The following is a 21,552-nucleotide window of genomic DNA, read 5'->3' as shown; positions in this document are numbered from 1 at the left end:
GTTTTTGAGAACCTCACTGATGCCTAATGTAGCTCGGAGTGGGAAAGTTTTTAAAGGGGGGAGAGGGAAAAGGAAGTGATGAAAGAATTTGCTTAGTGCCTACTATGTTCCGGCATTTTACAGCCGTGATGTGGAGAGGGCTTTCCTGTCCCTCACTTAAAGATCAGAAACAGGCTTAGGGAAGTTCAGTCACTTGCCTAAGGTTACACTGCAAGTAAATGGCAGAACTAGGATCCGAACCCATGCCTTTCCTAGTTCCTACAGCCATGCTCGCACCCACTCTTCCAGGCTGGAGAGAGACCGGGAAGAGCGAGGAGCTGCATGCTGGACCATTAATTGGGCCCTAGCTCACTTGAAGGGAGGATAAGCTGGCTGGCCCCACTCCCCAGGAGCCACAGCTCCCACCGGTTCTTGCCTCTCTGGCTCAGCCGGGTCCGCGGGAGTCCTGCGCGGCAGTCCGCAGCCCGCGGCGCGAAGCCTGGGCCGAAGGCAGAACTCGGCGGCAAGCGGCCCAAGGCTCTCCCAGCTCTGCTCCAAGGCCTGCCTTCCCAGGCCTCCCCAGCCGGTGCCCGAGGGGCGGCTCCGGGCCGAGGGGAGACCAGAGTGAGACCTCCTCAAGCATCCTCTGGCGGCTGCGCCTTCATAGGATGGAGACGGCGGGGAAAGAGGGTTTAAATTTCCTTCCCGAAGCAATCGCAGGAAACTGTTTGTAGCTTAAAACTCTAAACCCCGCGCTCTCCCTCCTCCCTCCCGCCCCCGCCCTCCAGCCTCGCCCACCAGCTCCCACCATCTCGTCGCTCCTCTCCTCCTCTAGCTGCTCCCCTCCCTCTCGGGTCTCCCGCCTTCCCGGAGCACGCGCTGCCAGGGCCCGGGGTGCCGGGCGGCCAATGGCGCGGCAGCAGGACGTGATGTCAGGCGCGGCTGTAGAAAAGGCGCGGACGCTTGGCTGGCGCGGACTGCAGAGCCGGGGCTGGGCTCGGCGCGCTCTTGGAGAGCATTGCGCGCGGCTGGGCCCGCGGCCGGCGGCTCCTCCTCCCACTCTGCTCCTCCTCCTTTTTTCTCCTCCTCCACCTCCTCCTCCTCCTCCTCCACCTCCTCCACCTCCTCCTCCTCCTCCTCCTCCTCCTCTTCCTCCTCCTCCTCCTCCTCCTCCTCCTCCACCTCCTCCTCCACCTCCTCCTCCTCCTCCTCCTCCTCCTCCTCCTCTTCCTCCTCCTCTTCTTCTTCAATTCTCCCGGTGTCTCTGCTCCGCTCGCCGGCTTCCGAGAAACCCCTACTTCAGTAGCCGACCCAGCGCCTAGGCGGGTTGCCTTGGGCTGGGGGCACATCCCGGGGAGGGGAGCGGTCCAGGCAGCTGGGCGGCCGCGGGCACCTAGTCGCTCCCGGGTGAGCCCCGACCGCAGCCGTCGCAGCCTCGGGCAGAGTTTGCGCTCCTGCTTTGCGCTGGGGGCGCCGAAGACGGGCGGGCGATGCCCGCGGCGTGAAAGCGCCCGCGGCGGGCGCTGACCTCTGCCCTGGTCTCTCGCCCCCTCCCGCACCCACCCCCCCACCCGCCCCGTGCCCTTGTGACCCTGGCTTTGGCGCCGCCGACCAGGCGCCCCGCGATGTAGCTGCCCCCGCTCCTCGGCGGGAGGCGTCCTGGCCCGCGGGCGCCCGGGGCCCGGAGCCCGGCCTGGGGGCACAGCCGAGCTCGGGCGGGGCCGGGGCCGCGGTGGCTATGCACCGGGCCCGTTAGCGCGGGGAGCGCCAGGCAGCTGAGGCGGGGGGCAAGCCCTCCCGCGGAGGAGCCGCGCCCCCGGCCCCGCCGGTCCCGCCGCGATGCTGTTCCACAGTCTGTCGGGCCCCGAGGTGCACGGGGTCATCGACGAGATGGACCGCAGGGCCAAGAGCGAGGCTCCCGCCATCAGCTCCGCCATCGACCGCGGCGACACGGAGACGGTAGGCGCACAGCTGCGGGGTCGGGGCCAAAAGCTGGGACGGGACCGGCTCGGTCTGCTCCTCTGCTCTCCTAAGTTTGAGGGCAATTGGGGGAGCGTCCTTCGTGCCGCACGGGACTGGACGCTGGGGCTCCGCGGACAGGATGCAAGGCCCGTAGCTCCCGGCTCAGGGGAAACCCGGCTGCTGGCGGAGGAGGGAAACAAGGTTGAAACCGAAATTTCAGACGCTGAGGGTGGAAGAGAGCATTTCTCCCGAAGTGGGAGCGAAGTCCTACCCGCGGCCCGATGGCTCTCTTCTCACTTCAACGGGCTCTTTGGTCGCCAGCCCTTCGCTCTCCTCCACCACTCGGCTCTGGCTGCTGGCGGCGCCGCCTGCGGCGCGGGGAAGGCGAACAAACCGGCAGCGCTGGGGCTCCAGCCGACTTGGGCCTCTCCCCGCCTCCTGGCAATCGGGGTTCCCGTCCCAGCGCAGTTTCAGGGGTCGAAGTCTTCTAGGCTAGGGCTTTTCGTTGTTCGCATCTTGGGCCTCCTGGCTGGCCCGACTTGGCTCGGTTAGGGCCGGGAGTTCAGGCTCTGGCCTGGCTCTTGTGGAAGGAGAGTCCGTTCGGATCTCCACACCTGGCTCCACCAGCCCAGCCCCAAATAGCCAGTTCCTTGCCTCAGACCTCCCTGGGGGCCCGATGAGCAGACGCTGCCCAAGCCGGGCCCAGAAGTGACCTTTAGAGGCCAAGGAGGTGGGGAGCACGAGCGAAGCTTCTCTGCTTGGAAAGCAAGAGCAGCAGCCCCCGTGCCTCTGCTTCTGAGCTCTTCTTCCCCAGTTAAACCCTCTCAGCCTGTCAGTTTGGTTAGGAGAGGATTTGGATTGGGCCTATCCTGCGCTCAGAGACTTTGAGGGTGCCCATGCACCCCACTCACCATCTCCCAGGACCCAAGAGGGCCCCAGACAATGTGGCAGAGGTGGTGGAGGGGCAGAGGTTGCCCCGCGATTTGCCCTGGCCTGAACCTTCGGCTTAAGGATCCAGAGATCACTGGGATTAGGGGCCAGGAGCTCCACCGAGTCTCTGGAGAGGAGTCTGTGTGGAGGGTGACTTTTTTTTTTTTTTTTGAGGGTGACTTTTAATGGTCATCTTACCCCTTTTCCTGGGACCCAGCAGAGTGGCTCCTTTAAGAAACAGTTTGGGGGAAGCTTTTGGAGGGCTTGGCTGAAGTAGCCACTGCTGCCCCCAGTCCCCAAACACAGCATGAGCCTTTCTGGGAAAAGAGCAGAGGGGACAGGAAGGGGGAGAAGTAAGGAGGAAGATCTATCCAGGCCAGCAGCCGGTCCTGGGCCTGTGGCCGGCTTGGGCTGCATGGGCGGGCCTGGGTCCTGAGCCCCCTGGATATGGGCCTTTTGGGGTGCAGGAAGAGCACCGCACACCCCGGCAGGCACCCCACCCCCACCCCCGCGTTTAGGGCTAGCTGGAGCCTCGGAGGGAGCTGCAGGTGCCCGGTTCCCCGTGGCGTGGCGGCGGGGTCGCAGGCTGACGCAGGCGCTGCGGACTCGCGCCTCCCTCCCTCCGCAGACCATGCCGTCCATCAGCAGTGACCGCGCTGCGCTCTGCGCCGGCTGCGGGGGCAAGATCTCCGACCGCTACTACCTGCTGGCGGTGGACAAACAGTGGCACATGCGCTGCCTCAAGTGCTGCGAGTGCAAGCTCAACCTGGAGTCGGAGCTCACCTGTTTCAGCAAGGATGGAAGCATCTACTGCAAGGAAGACTACTACAGGTAGCCCCCACCTCGGGACCCACTGCCCTGGGCACCCAGGACCCCTCATCTCAGATGCAATCTTCTCCGGTTGCCTTCCCTCCAGTCCCAAGGGAGGGTTCCCTACCTAGGTCCTCCCTTCTCCAAGCCAGTACAAATTGGATGACATCCTTTTTAAACAGCAATTTGAGGGAAATCTTGGAAAGATCTGCGAAGTGTAGGGACCCAGAGAAAAGCAGAAAGTGTCCTCTTCTTAGCTTAGACCAAAAATAAGCTCGGGTTGGGGGTCCTTGCACCCTTCTCCCTTTGAAGTTTCTTGGGTCAACTAGAGGGAACAGAAACAGGCACCACCCCCCCCCCCCCCCCCAACCCCAGGCAGTCTAGGCTGGTGTGGAACAAAGTTGGAGGGAGAGCTGGGGGATTGGATTGGGTGCATTTCCGGGTCTTTCCTGGAGATGGGAGTGAAAACTGGCCAGGACTGAAGAACGGGAATCACTAACAGACTCCAGGTTCCTTGGTTCTCCTCTCTGGGTTTAGGGTTAGGTCTGCTTATTCTCTCTCCCTCTTTCTTTCTTTCTTCCTCTCCCTTTCTCTCTGTCTGTCTGTCTGTCTCTCTCTCTCTGTCTCTGTGTTTCTTACAAATTACAAACGTCTGTAGGATGCCCAGGCACTGCTGTGGAGGGTAGGATTAGAGGTTGAGGAAGGGCTAACTGAGAAGTTCCCCTTACTCCCCAGCAAAGGCTTTCCTAGGGCTTGCTCAGACTCTGCGTAGAGTCTTTGTAGGCATGAAAATGGTGAAGGGAAACTATATTTCAGGGTAGGACCAGACCTGGGCCAAAATCTACTTCCATCTTCCCCCCATCCTCCAAGTTAAGACCTGGTTGCCAGTCTTGAGGAGTGGAGTTCCACCAGTGGCAGCAATGGCACTTGGAGGAGGGATATGGGGGGGTACCCAACCGTGTGTCCCCACAGTCCCTCCCTCGATGGTCCCTACAGGCGGTTCTCTGTGCAGCGCTGCGCCCGCTGCCACCTAGGCATCTCGGCCTCGGAGATGGTGATGCGAGCTCGGGACTTGGTTTATCACCTCAACTGCTTCACGTGCACTACGTGTAACAAGATGCTGACCACGGGAGACCACTTCGGCATGAAGGACAGCCTGGTCTACTGCCGCTTGCACTTCGAGGCGCTGCTGCAGGGCGAGTACACCGCGCACTTCAACCACGCGGATGTGGCAGCCGCAGCGGCGGCAGCTGCCGCGGCCAAGAGCGCGGGGTTGGGTGCAGCCGGGGCCAACCCTCTGGGTCTTCCCTACTACAATGGCGTGGGCACGGTGCAGAAGGGGCGGCCGAGGAAGCGCAAGAGCCCCGGGCCCGGGGCGGACCTGGCGGCCTACAACGCTGGTGAGTGCGAGGCGCCCCGAGCGCCCCGACGGGTTGAGGGAAAGTGCACTGACTGCGTCAGCGGCCAAGAGCCGAGTGAATTTCAGTGTCTTATACATGTATACTTATAGCAGTCTGGGTACTCCAGCCTTTAGCTTCCCCAGGCTCACCGGACGACCTGGCAGAAGGGACATTAGCTCCCTGGGCTCCAGCCCTTGCGCTCTCGGCTGGAGCGGGAGGAGAGGGTGCATTAATGGTCCTGATGCTCTGGGTGCAGGACCATGTCGCTGAGAAATTTTTTAGAAACAGCTTTTTGGTTTGGGCCTTTTACCCACTTTGCTGTGCAGAAAGTGCAAGGATAGAGAAAACAAGGCAGAGCCGACACCAAACAGGCTCTAGGTTGGCGTGGCTGAGGGAGAGGATCTGGGGTGATGGATGAGCGAAGCAGAGCGGCGGGGGTCCCAAGAGAAAGCACTGGCTGTGGCCTCGGGCACCGAGCTTGGCCTGGCCTGCAGCCGGGGTCATGCGAAGTGTCCTGAGTGCGGCAGGCTCGGGAAACTTGGGCCCAGGAGCCTTTGAGAAAAAGTGGGTCGTAGTGTCCCACCCAATCCTCCTGCTCTGCCAGGTCTCAGTTTCCCCCCGGGGCTCTTCCTCCGAGTTCCGGGTGACAGCGGGGCGCTGGGATGAGAGCCGCGACCCTCCAAAGTCGGCGCCCCGGGTTGGGACCCAGTAGGCCTGGCCTTGCGCCGGGGTAGGGTGGAGGACTTGTTTCGCATTTCCGGCATCTTTGAACCCCGGGTTGTTCCGGGAGAGGCTCTGCCCCCTCTCGCGTCCCTCCACGCTCAGGACAGCTGCGGGGGTTCTGAGGCCCGGCAAATTGAACCATTAACATCTGCCCGAAGTCTGCACGGCCAGGAAAGGTTTATGACTCCCTGGGCTTCTGAACTTGATAGAGTTTATTTGCAATTACTTTCTTTATTTCGTCTGCGACAGAATTGGATTCGGAGACTTTGTTTTCTTTCTCCTTTTCCCCTTAGTCCAATGCACAAGTGGAAACAAAACAAAACAAAAACCCTGAACTGTGCGGAGAGGGCTGTGGTGGGGAAGAAGTCAGGATTATTTTGATTTTTAAAAATCTGAGCCGGCTCGGGGCGGGGGGTGGGATGGGAGGCGGGTGGGGATCCCCTGTTCGCTCCAACGAAGTTGCTTGTTGGGTGATCGTGGGGCATGTGTGTCTTGGTGTGCGGAGCTGGGAGGAAAATACAGCCCCCAGTCTGGTAAATGGTGAGGGGGCTGCGGCCAGGTCTGCGAGGCGGATTTAATATTTGTTGAAGGCTCTACCAGAGATGCGGCTCTCCAAAACTTCCATCCCTCGTCACCCACCACCCTGAATAGACCACACGGAGTCCACATCAGGTCCCCCAAAACAAGGCCGGTCTATTTATCAAATGGGGTCGGCCTCCAGTAGGAACAGCAGGCGGGCTGGGCCACAGGGCGCGTGGTGGTTGGGAGCGGGATTATGTTTTCCCTGGCAGACAGGTTCGCAACCGGGTTTGCAACTGAAAGGTAGGAGGTACCGAGGTGGATTTGTGCTTTTTGCTGCTCCGCCGCCCTCCCTGGCGAGGCCGCGCCGCACCGAGCAAGATGTGGCTGGAGGCTGAGTTTCAGAGGAGCTGGCACCTCTACGAGACTTCCCCACGCATGCCATCTCGTCATTTTCTCTTTGGTCCCTCTCTTCCTTTTTATTTCCTTTCGGCTCTCTAGGCGCCACTTTCTCTCTCTGCGTGCGTCTCCCGTTTCTCTGTTCCTGTCTCTTTCTCTCCCGACGCTCACGTCTCTGGCCTTGGCCCGGGCTTAACCGCGCACTGCGTGCCGCCGGTGGCTTTGCGGCTCGCTTACTCGGAGCTCCCGGGACTAGGTTGGGAAAAGGGGGAGCCTCCCTCGCTGCTCCACCCCGGCCAGGCCTCCCCTGGTCTGGCTGCTGTCCCCCTCCCTCCCCTCCCGGCGCTGGCAGGAGAGAAATGGCCGCAGTGTGGGCCGCGGGGCCGCTGGGACTGGAAAGAGGGCCCCGTGGAGGGTGAGATTTCGGAGGTGTGTCCGGGCAAGTGTGTGTGTGCGTGTGTGCGTGATTCTGACTGTGAGGACTCGAGCTTGTTTGTGTGAGTGTCCCGTACCCAGGGGCCCAGCCACACGGACCCCCTGCAAAGCCCATCGCTGTGGGGGACAGTCCGGTGGAGGAGCGGCGGCACCTCACTACAGCGCGGTGAGCTCGGGCAGAGTGGCGAGGGGGCGCCGTCGGTGCGCCCGGCCCTTCGCTCGGGGAAGGGCAGTCAGAGCGGCGGGGCCGCAGGGTCGGAAAGTCCTTCCGGGGCGATGGCCGCTGCGGTCCTCCTCTGGCTGCCCCTCTGGTCCGAGAGCGCAGCCCAGGTCCCAGAGGCGGAACTGAAACCTACCCCACCCCAGAGCGTGGCTGCCCGCCGGCCGGGGTCGCGGACAAGGCTGCCGGAGCCCGTGAGGGGCCCGGGCCGCACGCTTTGCGCCCGGGTTTGCGCGCCGCGGCCACGGGAGTCCCGCGCGGACCGGCCGGATGCCCGGGCCTCCCCCAGCCCCAGCTTTCTGTGTGTGTGTGTGCCTGGCGGCGTAATTACTGATTTGATTCCAATCCATTATTTAGACAATTGAACCTACAATCTAGTCTTTAGTAAAATGAGGCGAAGTCAGATTTGATTACAGGTTCAGTCCCAGCGACAAGAGCTCGAAACCCGATGGGTTAATAACAGATCACGAGTAAATTATTCATGATTTTACGAGCTCTTTAGCTCCATTGAATCGGCCTAATTGAGAGGAAAAAAAAAAAGGAGAGAGAAAGCTTGGTCCTCCCCCTCCCCTCATCCCCTTGCTCCTCCCTGGACCCAATCCTGGGGAACCGTGATCCTTCTGGGGAGCTGGGGGCGAGAGTGCGGGGCCTGGGGCACCGACCAAATCTGGGCTCAACAGCCTCTTTGCCCCCAGCGCAGCCCCCTGCCCCAGCCGCTGGCCGGCCTCGGCCTCCCTGCCTTGGGCCGACTGCTTTTCTGCCCTCCTCTCCTTTTCTCCCTTTCCCCTTTTCACCGCTTCCCAGCCTGTAACAGCTTCGAAAAAGCCACCCCGCAGGGACCCAGTCTCCCTGAGACCTGGGATTCAGTTCCGTGGCCTGGACCCTCCACCACACAACATCCCTACTATTTCCGGGCCTTTCTGTCCCCTCAGGCTCTCTCTGTGTCTCTCCTGGTTTCTTTCTGTCTTTGTAGCTGTCTCTCTCTGGTTCTCTCCATATCCACTGCTTTCTTTTCCTCTGCCTCTTCTCTCTTTTTTCCTGGCTCTGTCCATTTTCCCTCCCTACCATCTCTCCTTTTCTCTCCATTCTCTCTGTCTTTCTACATCTGTCCCTTTCTTTCCTTTCTCTGCCCTTTCTTTCTCCCTCCCCCAACCACCTCCCCCCATCTAGGCCTCACTCAGGGCACGTCCCTTGGGTTCGTGGGGCGCCAGGGTCCCCATGGAGCTCATTAACAGCAGCAAGGCCCAGGCAGGGGCTGGGCGGAGGAATGGGCCCAGAGATCCCCTGTGGGGAGGCCTGCCCCCCCCTCCCGTGGAGCTGGGGACTAGGGGCAAGAAGAGGGTTGCTCCCCACAGTGGGGGCAGGGCAGTTTCCATGGATCCCATTCGGAGTCATTCTGTGATCCCCTTTAAATTGCTGGATCCTCGTTCTTCACTCTGAGCACTCTCAGTGGGAGTAGCCTGGCTGGAGGACTTGGGTGCCTGGGTGCCTGTGGGAGGAGCCCTTAGGAGGTGTAGCCACTTGCTGACAACTCCTAGGTTAGGGACAAGACCAGCATCTTGTGAAATTTTTCTGCAAGGGACCGACCACTCCTCACTTGGACAGGGGAGGAGTAGGTCACCAGGAGAGCAGGAGTACTTCTGAGGTAGTATTGCCAGATAAAATGCAGGACTCCCAGTTAAATCTGAATTTTGGGTAAACGACAAGTAAATTTTTTTAGTGTATGTGTATCCCATACAACATTTGAATTTTAAATAAACAATGAATAATTTTTTAGTATGAGTGTATACCATGCAATATTTGAATTTTAGGCAAACAACAAAGCAGTTTTCAGTATAGGTATGTCCCATGCAATATTTGAGACATCATACTAAAAAATTTTTTATTGTTTATCTGAAATTCAAATTTAACTGGACAATCTGTATTTTTATTTGCTAAATCTGCAGCTCTATTATGGGCATGTGATGAGACAGGAGATATATTCCCAGTTGCCCACTTTAGGGGGAATGAATTAATCTCTTATGAGGCATTCCCCAAAGTAAGACCTTATGTGTGGAATGGCTCAGGATGTATTGAGGGGATCTTGGAGAGGGGTCCTGCGTGTCCCCATCAGCCACCAGGTTGCTAAGCAACTTTCTGAGGCCCAAGTTTTCCATCCCTGTCCCCCACCCCGGTGCCTTCCAGGCATTGGCAGGCCCAGCTGGGCCCCTTCTGGATGGGGACGGGCTCCCCAAAGAGTCATGCTTCATCTTTGCCTGCCTTTATGGTGTAGGGGAAAGAAACAGCAAGGAGGCAAGCACTGCAGTGTTGAATCTAGGCTCAGCCATAACCAATGGTGTGGCTTTATTTTCCTTAGCATTAGTTTCCTCATCTCTAAAATGGGGTGAATAGCAGTAGCCACCCCTTGGAGCAGTAGTGAAGCCCCCCTCCGCCCATGTATGTAGAGCCAAAGGCATACCCTGGGTGTGGCATACATGTTAATTTCTTCCTCCAGCTTCCTTCCCTTTTGGTTAGAACTCTGCCACTCCATGAGATTTCCAAACATAGCTTTACCTCCCTGCCTCATTCACCTCATTTGTCAAACTGGGTAACAACTGCCTCATAGGGCAGTGGTGAGGATTAAGCTACAAAATACAATTTCCAACCTTCGACCCAGTGCCTGCGGCCCAGGGCTAAGGGATCGTGCCAGTACCTTTGGTTGTAGAAACTGATGAGGGAGAACTGAAAGTGAGTGGAGAGTATGGAAAGTGAGTTGAAGCCTGTGACTTGCAGGTGCCTGCCCCAGACACTGTGTGGGGGGAAGGGGCAGGGGAGACTGGAGACTGCATTCCTACTTAGGGAGTGCAGGGAGAAACGGGGAGATCATGGGCCTGCGTCTGCAGTCAAGTGACTTCCCTTTCGGAGCCTCAGTTTCAATATCTGTAAAAAGGGGGAAATAATGCTTGGCTCAAAGGGTTGTTTTGAGGATGAAAATGTGCATGTAAAGCCCTTTAGCACATCTTGTGGAGTTGAATGTCATTGACATGTTGTAGCTGTTGTTATTATTACTATTATTATTGTAACATGATGGCTCAGAATGGTTTTTGGATTATCCTAGAGCTGGGTTTGAATCCAGCATTTCCTAGCTGAATGACCCCGGGTAGATGGCTCTCTCAACCTCAGACTCCCCTATAAATCTATAAAATGGGATAATATCTCCACCTCACCGGGGTGCAGCACCCACCGTGTGGTTCTGAGGCTAGAAACATTTGGCGAAGTGTGGGGTGGGTGTGGAATTGGCAGTGTTGTGGGGGTCCGGGCCAGGAGGTTCACCTGCTGCCTCTGCATTCCTTCCCCAGCCCTGAGCTGCAACGAGAACGATGCGGAGCATCTGGACCGCGACCAGCCGTACCCGAGCAGCCAGAAGACGAAGCGCATGCGCACCTCCTTCAAGCACCACCAGCTTCGGACCATGAAGTCTTACTTTGCCATTAACCACAACCCCGACGCCAAGGACTTGAAGCAGCTCGCGCAAAAGACGGGCCTCACCAAGCGGGTCCTCCAGGTCAGCCAGGCCGGGGCTAGGGGTGGGGGCATCTGTGGCGTCAGGACCTGGGGTGGAATCCCACAGTGGCCGTGGGCCTTGGAAGGACCTTCCGCTCTACGTCTGCCTATCTCTTTATCTTTCTCTGTTCTCTTTCTCCATCTCTTCAGTCTATCTCTAGCTGTATTTCAATCTTTTTTTTTTCCATTCTAACTTTGTCTTCTCTCCTTCAAGTTTTGTCCCTCAGTGTTTCTGTTTTGTGTCTGTGTGTCCCTCTGTCCTCTTTGTCTACACACTCAGTCTCTTTTCTTTCTTGTAAGCAATTCTTAGTTGCTATTTATTACCCAAGTGACACTCAAATATGCTCATGTTGTAAAAGGTTCAAGCATTTCAGTTAAACCAGAGCTTCCCCCCACACCCCCACCGGCAACCTTGGCCCCTTAAACCAGGATGCCCGTCCAAGGCACCTGCTGTTAGCCATTTGCTCCTTCTGCTTCTTGTTCCTCACTTTCTCTCTATAGTTTCCCTCTCTCTCTCTCTCTCTCTCTCTCTCTTTCCTGTTTCTCTCTAGATTTACCTTCTGTTTCTTTGTTGCTTCTCAGACTCTCCCAGAAGCAAGGTTTGTAAGGGAGAGGGATTAGGGCAGATCCCCTGGGTAGAAGTAGATGGGTGCCTCTGAAAACAAGCAGCATTGCACTTGTATGTGAGGGTGCTTTCTTGATAGAGAGGATCCAGAGCTTTCACCAGATACCCTAAGGGTCTGTCCACCACCCCCAAAATGTTAAGAACCCCATTTGGGGATACAGGTATCCCAGCTGCCTGTATGACCCAAACTTGTGGCAGAGCCTTGGGTCACCACTTTTAAAATCTTCAGCTCCTCCTCTTACTCGTTTCATGGTCCTGGGCAAGTCACCTAACTCCTCTGAGCCTCAGTTTCCTTGTATGTGAAATGGGCACAAGAAATTACACTGAAGGCTTATTGGAGGAGCAATTGAGATAATGTAAGTGCCCATCACAGTAGCTGACAACCGCTCAGTGGATGGTAGCTAGGATAACATTAACTAGAATAATCAGTTAACTGATATTAACTAGTATAAACAATTATTCTGGTGGTTGGACTTCAGTTTCCACATCTGTACAATGATAAGGTGGGAGAATATCTCCCTTTATAGCTAGTTTAACCAATTTATTCCTCAGAACGTGTGACTGTAGGGATAACAAGGCACATTTTTGGGTAAGAAAATCGAGAGATGAAGTGAGTTGACTATGGTCCCACAGCAGGAGGAGTGGTGCTGGAATCTGAGGGCAGGCCAGTGCGACCGACCCCCTAGCCCTGAGGACTGAGGGCCCGGGGGTGGGTGGCGACACCGAGTGGGTGAGGGTGATGGTGACGACACCGAAGGCTGTGAAGCCACCCTAAGCTTTCTTGCGAGTCTGTTAGAACTTTTAAGAAAGCGTTTTGGAGGTGACATTGGTGGCGGGATGGGACTGTGACGCGGGCGAGGGTCCGCAGATCTCCGGGAAGCCTGGAGTCCGGGCGCCCAAGCCCCCGGCTGCCGGCCAGGCGCACCGCGACGGGTCTGGCGCAGCTTGGTCTCGCGCGGTCTCAGTGACGTAGCGGAGGGAGCTGAGGACCCGCCAATGAGACGCCGATGCGCCTCTCTGGGCCCGCCCCCCGCCCTGGAGTTCCCCGCAGGCCCCGCCCCTCCTGTTTGGGATCCGTTTTGCCCAAGGTCCCTCTGACCAGGGCACTAGCAGAGGCGGCCCCTTGGGGTCTCAGATCCCGCTGGCCCGTTTTCCTCCGACTTTTCCTTTTGGGGATTAGGTCGGGCGACTCTTCTTGGCGCCCCCTCTGTTCCTCAGCCCTGGGCGAATTTGGACGCAGGATCTGTGGTTGCTGCCTTTTCTCTGGTTAGTAGTCCTTCCTCTCTCTAGATGCCCTTATGGTGAGTTGGTGGGGGAAAAGGGATCGGTGAAAAAAGCCCTAAGAGCAGGCAGGGGCAGGAACAGGGACTTGAAGTCAGGCAGAGCTGGGTTCCGTTCTGCCCGTCTACTCACTGGCAGTGTGTCTTGCACAAATCAGTTATCCTCTCTGAGCCATAGCTTTCTCATCTGTAAAATGGGCACCATTAGGGCACATACCTCGCCAATTATCCAGATTAAGTGAAATAAAGAGTAAATGTCCATGGTTGGGTCTGAATCTGGAGTGGGGAGCTGATCTCTGCTGGCCTTGGTAAGGCAGGAAGCTTGATTTGGGAACACATTGGATTTCCAGCATAGTTATCTCTCATTCTTTCATCTGACCAAATAGCTATTGGCACCAGGCCCTGGGGACACAGAGGTGAATGAACCACAGTCCTGGCCCTGAAGAAGTTCACCTATTAGGTGTCGAGACAAACCCACAATCAGTTTCCCCATAGTGTGATCAGTCGGGAGGGAGTTTCTATGGGAGACCAGGGGAGAGACCAATTACCTACCCTGTATGTGAGGAAGGGTTCATCTGTGTGACCTGGGTCTAGACTTGCTCTTCCTCCCCTAGAATCCTGAGCCAGGGCTGTTCACACCTGCATGCCCTCTCCACCATGGGGACTCAGAAAAGCCAGGGCATGGGACTAGTTGAGAGAGAGAATCACTGATAGAAGCACTAATCAATAAATGTTTGAGCGCTCTACTATGTGTCTGCTATGTGTTGAAAGACTCATGAAGTACACTTGCTCATTGAGTCCTCACTGTCAGCATCATGATCCCTTCTGCTCCACTGTACAGATGGGAAACATTGAGACCCAAATGATTTCCACTTGCCCCAAGTCACAGTTTGCTGGTAGATAGCAGAGCTGGATCCACATCCAGGCGCGTCTGATCAGTGGGCATTGCCCTTTCTCCTCTAAGCCAACCCAGCAGAGACAGCCTCTGAGTGTGAGTATCGTTTATGGCCTGTACGTTGTTGGGGTGAGGGCAGTCATACCCACAGGACACATCAGACCCCTGTTCTCCCTCCTCCCAGACCTCCCAATCTCCTGCACAAATGCTTAGTATTCCCTAAGAGCACAGCAGCTCATGATTATGCAGCAGTTTGCAAAGCCTTGTCTTTCCAGCCACTCGTCTTCCTTACCTTAATATTTTCCTGCCCATTTTACAGATGAGAAGCTTAAGAACTAGTGAGGTGAAGTGATTTACTTGAGGACACAGGAGCCAGGCATTGACAGGGTGGGGCTCTCTCCCAGGTGTTTTGACTACTGATGGGCCAGCTAGGGGAGATGGGATGGGGGCAGTTTGGGGCGAAGCAGCTGGTGGTGTGGCTTTGGAAGGTAACATATAGATTAAAGTCCTTTCTGACATAACAACAATGTGATTTGGGCACTTTAACTTCTCCTCTCAGAGCCCAATTCCTTGTCTTTGAAGTGGAGCTAATAATAGCTTGTACCTTGAGGATTCCTGAGGATTGAGACAATGAATGGGAAGGCTCCAGCATGGTGCCTGCTGGTACAAAGTAGACAAAGTAGGTGCCCATGAAATGGCTTCTCATCACTGGCTACACAAGCTTAATTGTGCTAGGCCTTGGGTGCCCCCTGCAGGTTGTGGTCCACCTCGACCCTGTGGAGAGAGTCTGCAGGGCAGGGCAGGTTGAGGTTGAGGCTGAGTTCCCAGAAGTGGATGATGTAGGGTGTGTGTGTGTGTGTGTGTGTGTGTGTGTGGATTCTAGGCTGTTACTGAATCGGCAGGCCCGGGATGCAGTATCCCTGCTGGAATTTGGAGCTGATACGAGGTCCAGACTCAGCCCTCCCACTTACTCTCTGAATGGTTATGAGCGAGTGACTTAACCTCTCTAAGCTTCAGCTATATAAAATGAGGATGATAACAGTGCTTCACTAGGTGGTTGCAAGGAGTAAATAAGATGACATAAAGTGTAATTTATAAAGTATATATGAGGGACTCAAAAATATTAATTTCATACACATTTACCTAGTAAGGTTCAGTCTACCATCCCCTTTGGCACACATTTAGAAATTTTAATTATCTTCATTTTGCAGATGAGGAAACTGAGGTTCAGAGAGGCTAAAACCCTTGCACTGAGTCTCACAGCTTATAAGTGATGGGAGGGGTCAAGCCCCGATTGGTTTGAGTCCACAGCTCTTTCCAATATGGCACAGTGTAGGGATTGGGATTCTCAGCGCCCCCTCCCCTTGGATGTAGCTGCCGAATGCAGCAGGACAGATGGGGGACAAGGGGAGGAGTGAGTCATAGATGCCGTGTCTTGGTAGGAAAGCAGAATTCTGTTGTAAAGCCCTAGGGGTGTAAAAAGTGCTCAGAATTGTCACCAGCAGCAGCAGCATGACAATCACAGTACTCACTTGTCACCAGTGGGCAAGGTGACCGGGAGACAGAATGGCTCCTTGGACCGAAGTCCATTAAGACATTAAGCTTTACCAGTTCTTGGAGAGCATTGCTCAGCACATCCATGCGCCTCTGCATTGCCTCTCTTCCTTCCTGGGGAAGGATTAGGAAGGCAGAATATTAAGGTGCCCTAGGCTGGGGAAGGGGCTGGTGAGCTGATGGATTTGGATGGGTGAACGTCTCCTTAGGGGTTCCCAGTGTGACTTTGAAGGAAAATACATTTTAACAACCAGCAGTTTAAAAGCATTCTTCAGGGCTTCCCTGGTGGCGCAGTGGTTGAGAGTCCGCCTGCCGATGTAGGGGACACGGGTTCGTGCCCCGGTCCGGGAGGATCCCACATGCCGCGGAGCGGCTGGGCCCGTAAGCCATGGCCGCTGAGCCTGCGCGTCTGGAGCCTGTGCTCTGCAACAGGAGAGGCCACAACAGTGAGAGGCCCACATACCGCAAAAAAAAAAAAAAAAAAAAATTAAAAGCATTCTTCAGATGACCAGTTAGTCATCATTAACCTATGTGAGAGCTCAAGAACTGAGGACACTAGCTTTCCTCCATTCACTCACTTCAACAAATACACTGACCTGCCGTGTTCTGGGCGGGGCATGAGGTACTGAGGATTCAGTGATGACCCTGGCAATGAACAGGCCCGGCTGGAATGTACAGTCCACAGGGGAGACAATGTCCAGCAAGGTACTGTATAAATAATTAAAATGGTGATAAGATTGACCTCTATATTTTTCTGTATATTTGAAATATCTCATAGTAAAAATACCTTTAAATGATTCCAGGGCCAAATAAGTTTGGGAAATGCCAAAGATTGACTGCATCCTTCTCTTAGAGATCAGAGCACACTGGCATTAATACAGGCATTGAGAAATCTTGAAGAGATTCAACTTTGTCTAGTCCAACATTTCCCAAGTGTATTTGGCCACAGAACCCTTATTTAACTCTTGACAAAAATAAAATAGAAGAAGTGCTAGGATGGAGAAATATAGGGGTGCAACAAGAGCATAAACACGGGGACCTGACCTGGGGAGGGAGGTGGTCAGGAGTGGCTTCCCTGAGGCGGTGAGGTTTAAACTAGGACTTCAGTTCATTGAGCCTCAGCTTCCCCACCTGTAAAATGGGGAGAGTGAGCATTGTTCTGCATGTCATTTGCACAGGGCTGTACAGAGTGTTTGATCTAGTCACGGATGGTTGAAGTTGGATGGAATTTCATAGGTGATTTGGCCCAAATCTCTCCGTTTAGAAGAGAGGAAACTGAAGCCCAGAGAGGTGGAGCGACTTGTTCAAGGCCCCAGAGCAAAGTAGCTGTAGCCCTGGAACTGGACCTAAGGGGTCCTGATATCCAGTCCACTGCTCATTATTTTTTATTCTTTAAAGAAAACTTTCTTTAAAGTTTATAAAATAATAGAACCACCATACAGGCAGGTTAGAAAACTAGGGGGGAAAGTTACCCATGTGAAGACACAGGAAACCAGTAATCCAGGTGTGCAGTTTGGAAGTTAAGTAGTGGGTAGGGGCGTGGGCCCGGCTTGCTGGGATGCACATCTCATCTCTGCGTCTTTGGCTGGGCTCTGGGCCTCAATCTCCTCACCTGATGATAATATCAGTGCTGACCTTGTAAGGCACTAACAGGAGTTCATGTGTAAAATCCTTAGAACTTTGCTTAGGCGTTGCCTTCTGAGTGAATAATATTGGTCGTTATTTTTTGCTTTATGAAGTTGCAATACCAGAGGATGTCATTTTGTTATCCTTTTTTTTCCTCACATAACATTCGTCACAAGACATTTCCTCTGCGACTGCGTGGAGTGGCTGTGTGGTGACTTCCACTTGTCCCATCTGGTCAGATGCTTTGGATGCAGCCATTGGTTTCGATGTCATAAAAAGAAACCGCCAGTGGACATTTTCGGTCTGAAGCGTTTGTATTTTGGCTGGTTTCCTTAGTGGCCCTGGGGGGGATCTGTGGGGCAGAGTGGGTTTCCCACTGACCCTCCTGGTCTCCTTGATGAAAGAATCCTGGGGAAGGGGATTTGCGAGGCAAAGCTCAGCCTTCAGGGCCAGGGGGTGTCTGAGGAGGAGCCATGTACCCATGTGGGCTTCCTCCTCCACCCAGGACCTACTGGGGATCCCCTGGGCACCTGACTGAGGCACTCCCTGGAGATGAAGAGAGAGGGCTGTCAGTTTAAGAAGATGGGTGGGTAGAGCAGATCATCCTCCTTGTTGCAGCTGCCAGAGAATCGCAGCCTGTCAGCACTCCAAGAGACCACAGAGATCATATGGTGTGGTCCAACTCCCTTGTTGTACAGGTAGGGAAACTGAGGCAGACCCAGAGGTAAGGGACTAGCAGGGGTCACTTGATCGGTCGGTGGCAGAGCCAGAGCTGGGAGCTGCAGCCTGTGCTCTTTCCACTACATCGTAGTTGCTTCTGTGTTTATTCACTCATTCATTCATTCATTCATTCATTCATTCACTGACTCACACCGGATCATGTGGTAGGGAAAGCATGGACTGTTTATGGCAGATAATCCTGGATCTTAATCTCAGTTTGGCCTCTGTGTGACCTTGGGCAAGTGACTTTGCCTCTCCAAGCCTCTCTGGTTTTAAATCTATAAAGTGGGGATAATGATAGTACCTCCCTACTTGGCCTATCATGGAGATAACCTGTGACGTGCATGTTAGAGGATGGCTGGGTGCCCGGCATGAAGAGGTCTGTAAATGTTATCTGTTAGTATTACTATTAACTCAATGCATGTGACTGATTCTTAATCTTTGCCAGTCCCTCTGCCATATCCCCAGGGATATAAAGATGACTTAGACAAGGTCCCTGTCCCAACAACCTTAGGGAGGGGATTTTTTTGAAATACCCAGGAGAATTCTGGTGAAGCCTGGCTTAAGGTGAGAAACAAACTCCACACAAACTCCCGCAGCAGATGGCTTTTAGTTGAGTTGTTGACTTTCATCCACCAGATTCGCCTCAGATTCGGTAAAGCAGAGAAGGCAGTTGTGGAAGATGGTGTCATTGTTTACAAACCTCTGTTAGGGGCAACGCCAGAGAAATAGCAAACAGCCAGCAACTAACTGTTCCAGCCCTTCCCAAGGGCTTGGAGCCCTGGACCGATGGGCGATGCACTGCCCCCGGGGCTTCCTGCTCCTGCTACCACTTGGAGAGTCAGGCCCACAGGACGCTCACAGGGCCACACATGCTCAGGACAGGATGGTGGCAAGAGTGTCACAGCTCCAGGCTTCCTCATCCCCAATCTGCAGTGTTACTTTGGGGAAGTCGCCTCTTCTCTCTGAGGGTGTCTGGGGGCTTTCTCCATCATTTTCTCCGTCGGTCATTCTCTGGGCCAGACGGACACAGAGTCCCACCTCTGTAGATTCCTGCAGGCCGGGCAGGGAAGGAGCCCCCGTCGCAAGAAGTGCCTATCGAGGCTGGTCTTAGAAGCACTGTACTTATTTGCAAGCCCCCAGAAGAGGTGATGGGCTTGCTTTGGGCAAAGGCCAGGGAAAATGTGCTTTCTTCCTGGAAGGATCCAGCGGGAGAGAGCTTTGTTTCCCAACTTCACAGGGTCTGCATCTCCCTCCTTACTTCAGGATTCTAAAGGCTGTGCTTTTTAATTGAGCCCAAGTTGTATCAGGCCACCAAAAAGAGGGTTTGAGGCCACAGGCCCCTGGAGCTGGGGTGGTCCCCAGGGGAGGGTGGGGCCGAGGGCTGGCCCTTCCGATCCCTGTCTGAGACACTGGGAAGACAGGAGATGCAGGCGCACCTGGAAGGACGCAGCTGGACACCCTAGAATCTGTTCAGTTCCCCAAGGCCCTCTGTTTTACCGGGAGGCTTCTGGCGAGCGTTTTCTTCACGCAAAGGGAAGGGAAGGGGCCCTGCCCTTTGGGCTTTTTTCTCTGGGAGATACAACCTCCCACCCCATCCCCCAACCCTCCTCCCCCCAGATTTTCTTGGCTTCTCCCAAAGTACTTTGAGGACCTCGGGGTACAGTGGGATCTCTCTGTGCAGTTCGATGGGTGGGCATACTGGCTGGGGGGTGCTGTGTAGATAAGTGTCGATGCTTCGTGTGTACAGGCTTGTGTGCAGTGGTCTGGGTGCGAATGTGTGCGTGTGTTGGTGCTCAAGGGAAAATGAAAGCAAACCCTTATTCTCTCTCTTGGGCATTCTTTTCACACAGAGCTCAGTAACTGGGCCCCCCACCCCACCTCCCTCGTAAAGGATACTGGGACATGGCAGGTCGGGAGAGGGAATCTTTCATCGGGCAGCTCTTCCCATTCTGTCCACTCCGCCCTGAGACCTGAAACCCAGTGGTCCAGGATGCTGGCGGCTTCTCCAGCAGATAGCGGCAGGGATTAGGAGCTGCGTCTTTCTCTTCCTCTTAGTAACTCTTTATTGACTGATTCCTGTGTGTTCTTTACATCGTTCTGGTATTTCCCAGACTTGCCATGAAAAACTTGAAAAATGGTACCCACAAGAATTTGTGGGATCTCTTGCCCGCTTAAAGGCGACTGCCAAAAAAACGAACCTCTCAACCATGGTGGAAAATGATCGAGATTCGGTTTGTGTGAATCTCCCAGAACAGAATAGAAATGCTATGTGAGCCACATATGTAATTTTACATTGAAAACTGTCCAGTAGCCACATTAAAAAAGCAAAAAGAAACCTGTAAAATTAATTTTAAGGATATATCCTGTTTGGCCCAATATGTCCAATATATTGTCATTTCAACGTGTAATCAAAATAAAAATTACCATCGAGATATTCTACTTCCTTCAAATCTGATGTGGTTCTCACCTATAGACCAGCCGTCTTGGGGCTAGCCACATTTCAAGTGCTGGGTGGCCACATGTGGCTAGTGGCTACAATATTTGAGAAACTTCTAACAGAAGGGGAAACCCAGTAACAGGCAATTCGAGGAAAGGACATTTTTATTGTATTAACAATAAAAATACAAAACAAGATATTGCCAGCCCAACTTTTTAATACACAGCTCCCCCCCCTGCCCATTCCGGCAGAACACCGATTGGCATCTCTGAGTTAAACAGTCTGGAGGCATGCTCTGCCCTTCTTCTCCTCGTCCTGCCCGCCTTCCTCTGACCAGCCCTTCCCTCTCCCCCACGCAGGTCTGGTTTCAGAACGCCCGGGCCAAGTTCAGGCGCAACCTTTTACGGCAGGAAAACACTGGCGTGGACAAGTCGACGGAGGCGGCGCTACAGACGGGGACGCCGTCAGGACCGGCCTCGGAGCTGTCCAACGCCTCGCTCAGCCCCTCCAGCACGCCCACCACCCTCACAGACTTGACTAGCCCCACCCTGCCGACTGTGACATCCGTCTTAACTTCTGTGCCTGGCAACCTGGAGGGCCACGAGCCTCACAGCCCCTCGCAAACGACTCTTACCAACCTTTTCTAATGATTCTCGGCCCCCCCGCCCCCGCCCCACAATTTCTTTAAAAAAGAAATTATCTTTAGTTGAATTCCAAGTGTATTTTAAAATAGAGGCTTTGAGCAACTAACTAACCACATTTTAGGATCTCGCCTGGAAAATGAGGAAGAAAATAACTACGCCCCTTGCAGACACAGCGGTGTGGACTGGAATTACTTGGAAGATCTATCTGCAACACAACATTTGTGTCACTGTACAGTTTTGTGGACTGAGCGAGGAAAAACAACAAATAATTTAAGTTGGCTAGAGCTTCTGTATTTTCAAAGACTGCCACGTGCCTTAGGAATACTGTTTTATCTCCATACTTTGGATGACTTGTTCATTTTTCTCTCCCTCTTTTTCTCTCTGTATATTTATGACCAGAGCAAAAATGGAAAAAAAAAAAAAAAAGTTTGTTACTTTGAATAGTCCTAAAAAGAAAAAAAAAAAAGGAAAAAAATCAAACCCCCTCCAACAGTCGCTTTGTTGTTTTAGAATTTTAAGGTGGAAGTCTGTTCAAATATCAGAATTTGTAAAATCTAACCAGTAATAAAACCACTTACTGAAACTAGCTGGTGCCACTGCTGTTTAGAGCTGTGCCGAATTCACAGGACTTAAGAGTCTCACTGAAGCCCAGAGGTCAATTCCAAGGTCTTCCCCTATTTATAATATTTATTTATAATAATTTATAATATTTGTGGGGACCCTCTTTTGTGCCAGACTTTGGGCTGCTTGTTGGGATCCAGAGATGAAGTAGACACAGCCCCTGCCCTTAAGGAATTTAGAGTGGAGGCAGAGACAGACAAGAGATCATCTTAGCACGTGTGCTAAGT

General features: G+C 54.1%; 1 protein-coding gene across 2 annotated transcripts; it reads left to right on the top strand.

The window, feature by feature from the left end:
- Nucleotides 1-1,818: 1,818 nt before the first annotated feature.
- Nucleotides 1,819-20,707, top strand: LHX2 (LIM homeobox 2; the record flags this gene model as incomplete). Of its 2 annotated transcripts, none has more annotated exons than XM_082843335.1 (5): nt 1,819-1,938; nt 3,500-3,702; nt 4,678-5,081; nt 10,716-10,921; nt 20,420-20,707. In XM_082843335.1, 5 exons carry the CDS (start codon nt 1,819-1,821, stop codon nt 20,705-20,707), a joined length of 1,221 nt encoding a protein of 406 aa, XP_082699461.1. The 2 variants fall into 2 exon arrangements, with proteins under 2 accessions (XP_082699461.1, XP_082699460.1); XM_082843334.1 differs by having other exon boundaries at nt 4,654-5,081.
- Between the last annotated feature and the right edge of the window lie 845 nt (nt 20,708-21,552).

This window comes from Leucopleurus acutus (genome assembly GCF_964270905.1).
Source record: "Leucopleurus acutus genome assembly, chromosome: 7".
NCBI lineage: Eukaryota > Metazoa > Chordata > Mammalia > Artiodactyla > Delphinidae > Leucopleurus > Leucopleurus acutus.
The sequence above is the reverse complement of the archived record's forward strand: the minus strand, read 5'-3'. Positions and strand labels throughout refer to the sequence as shown.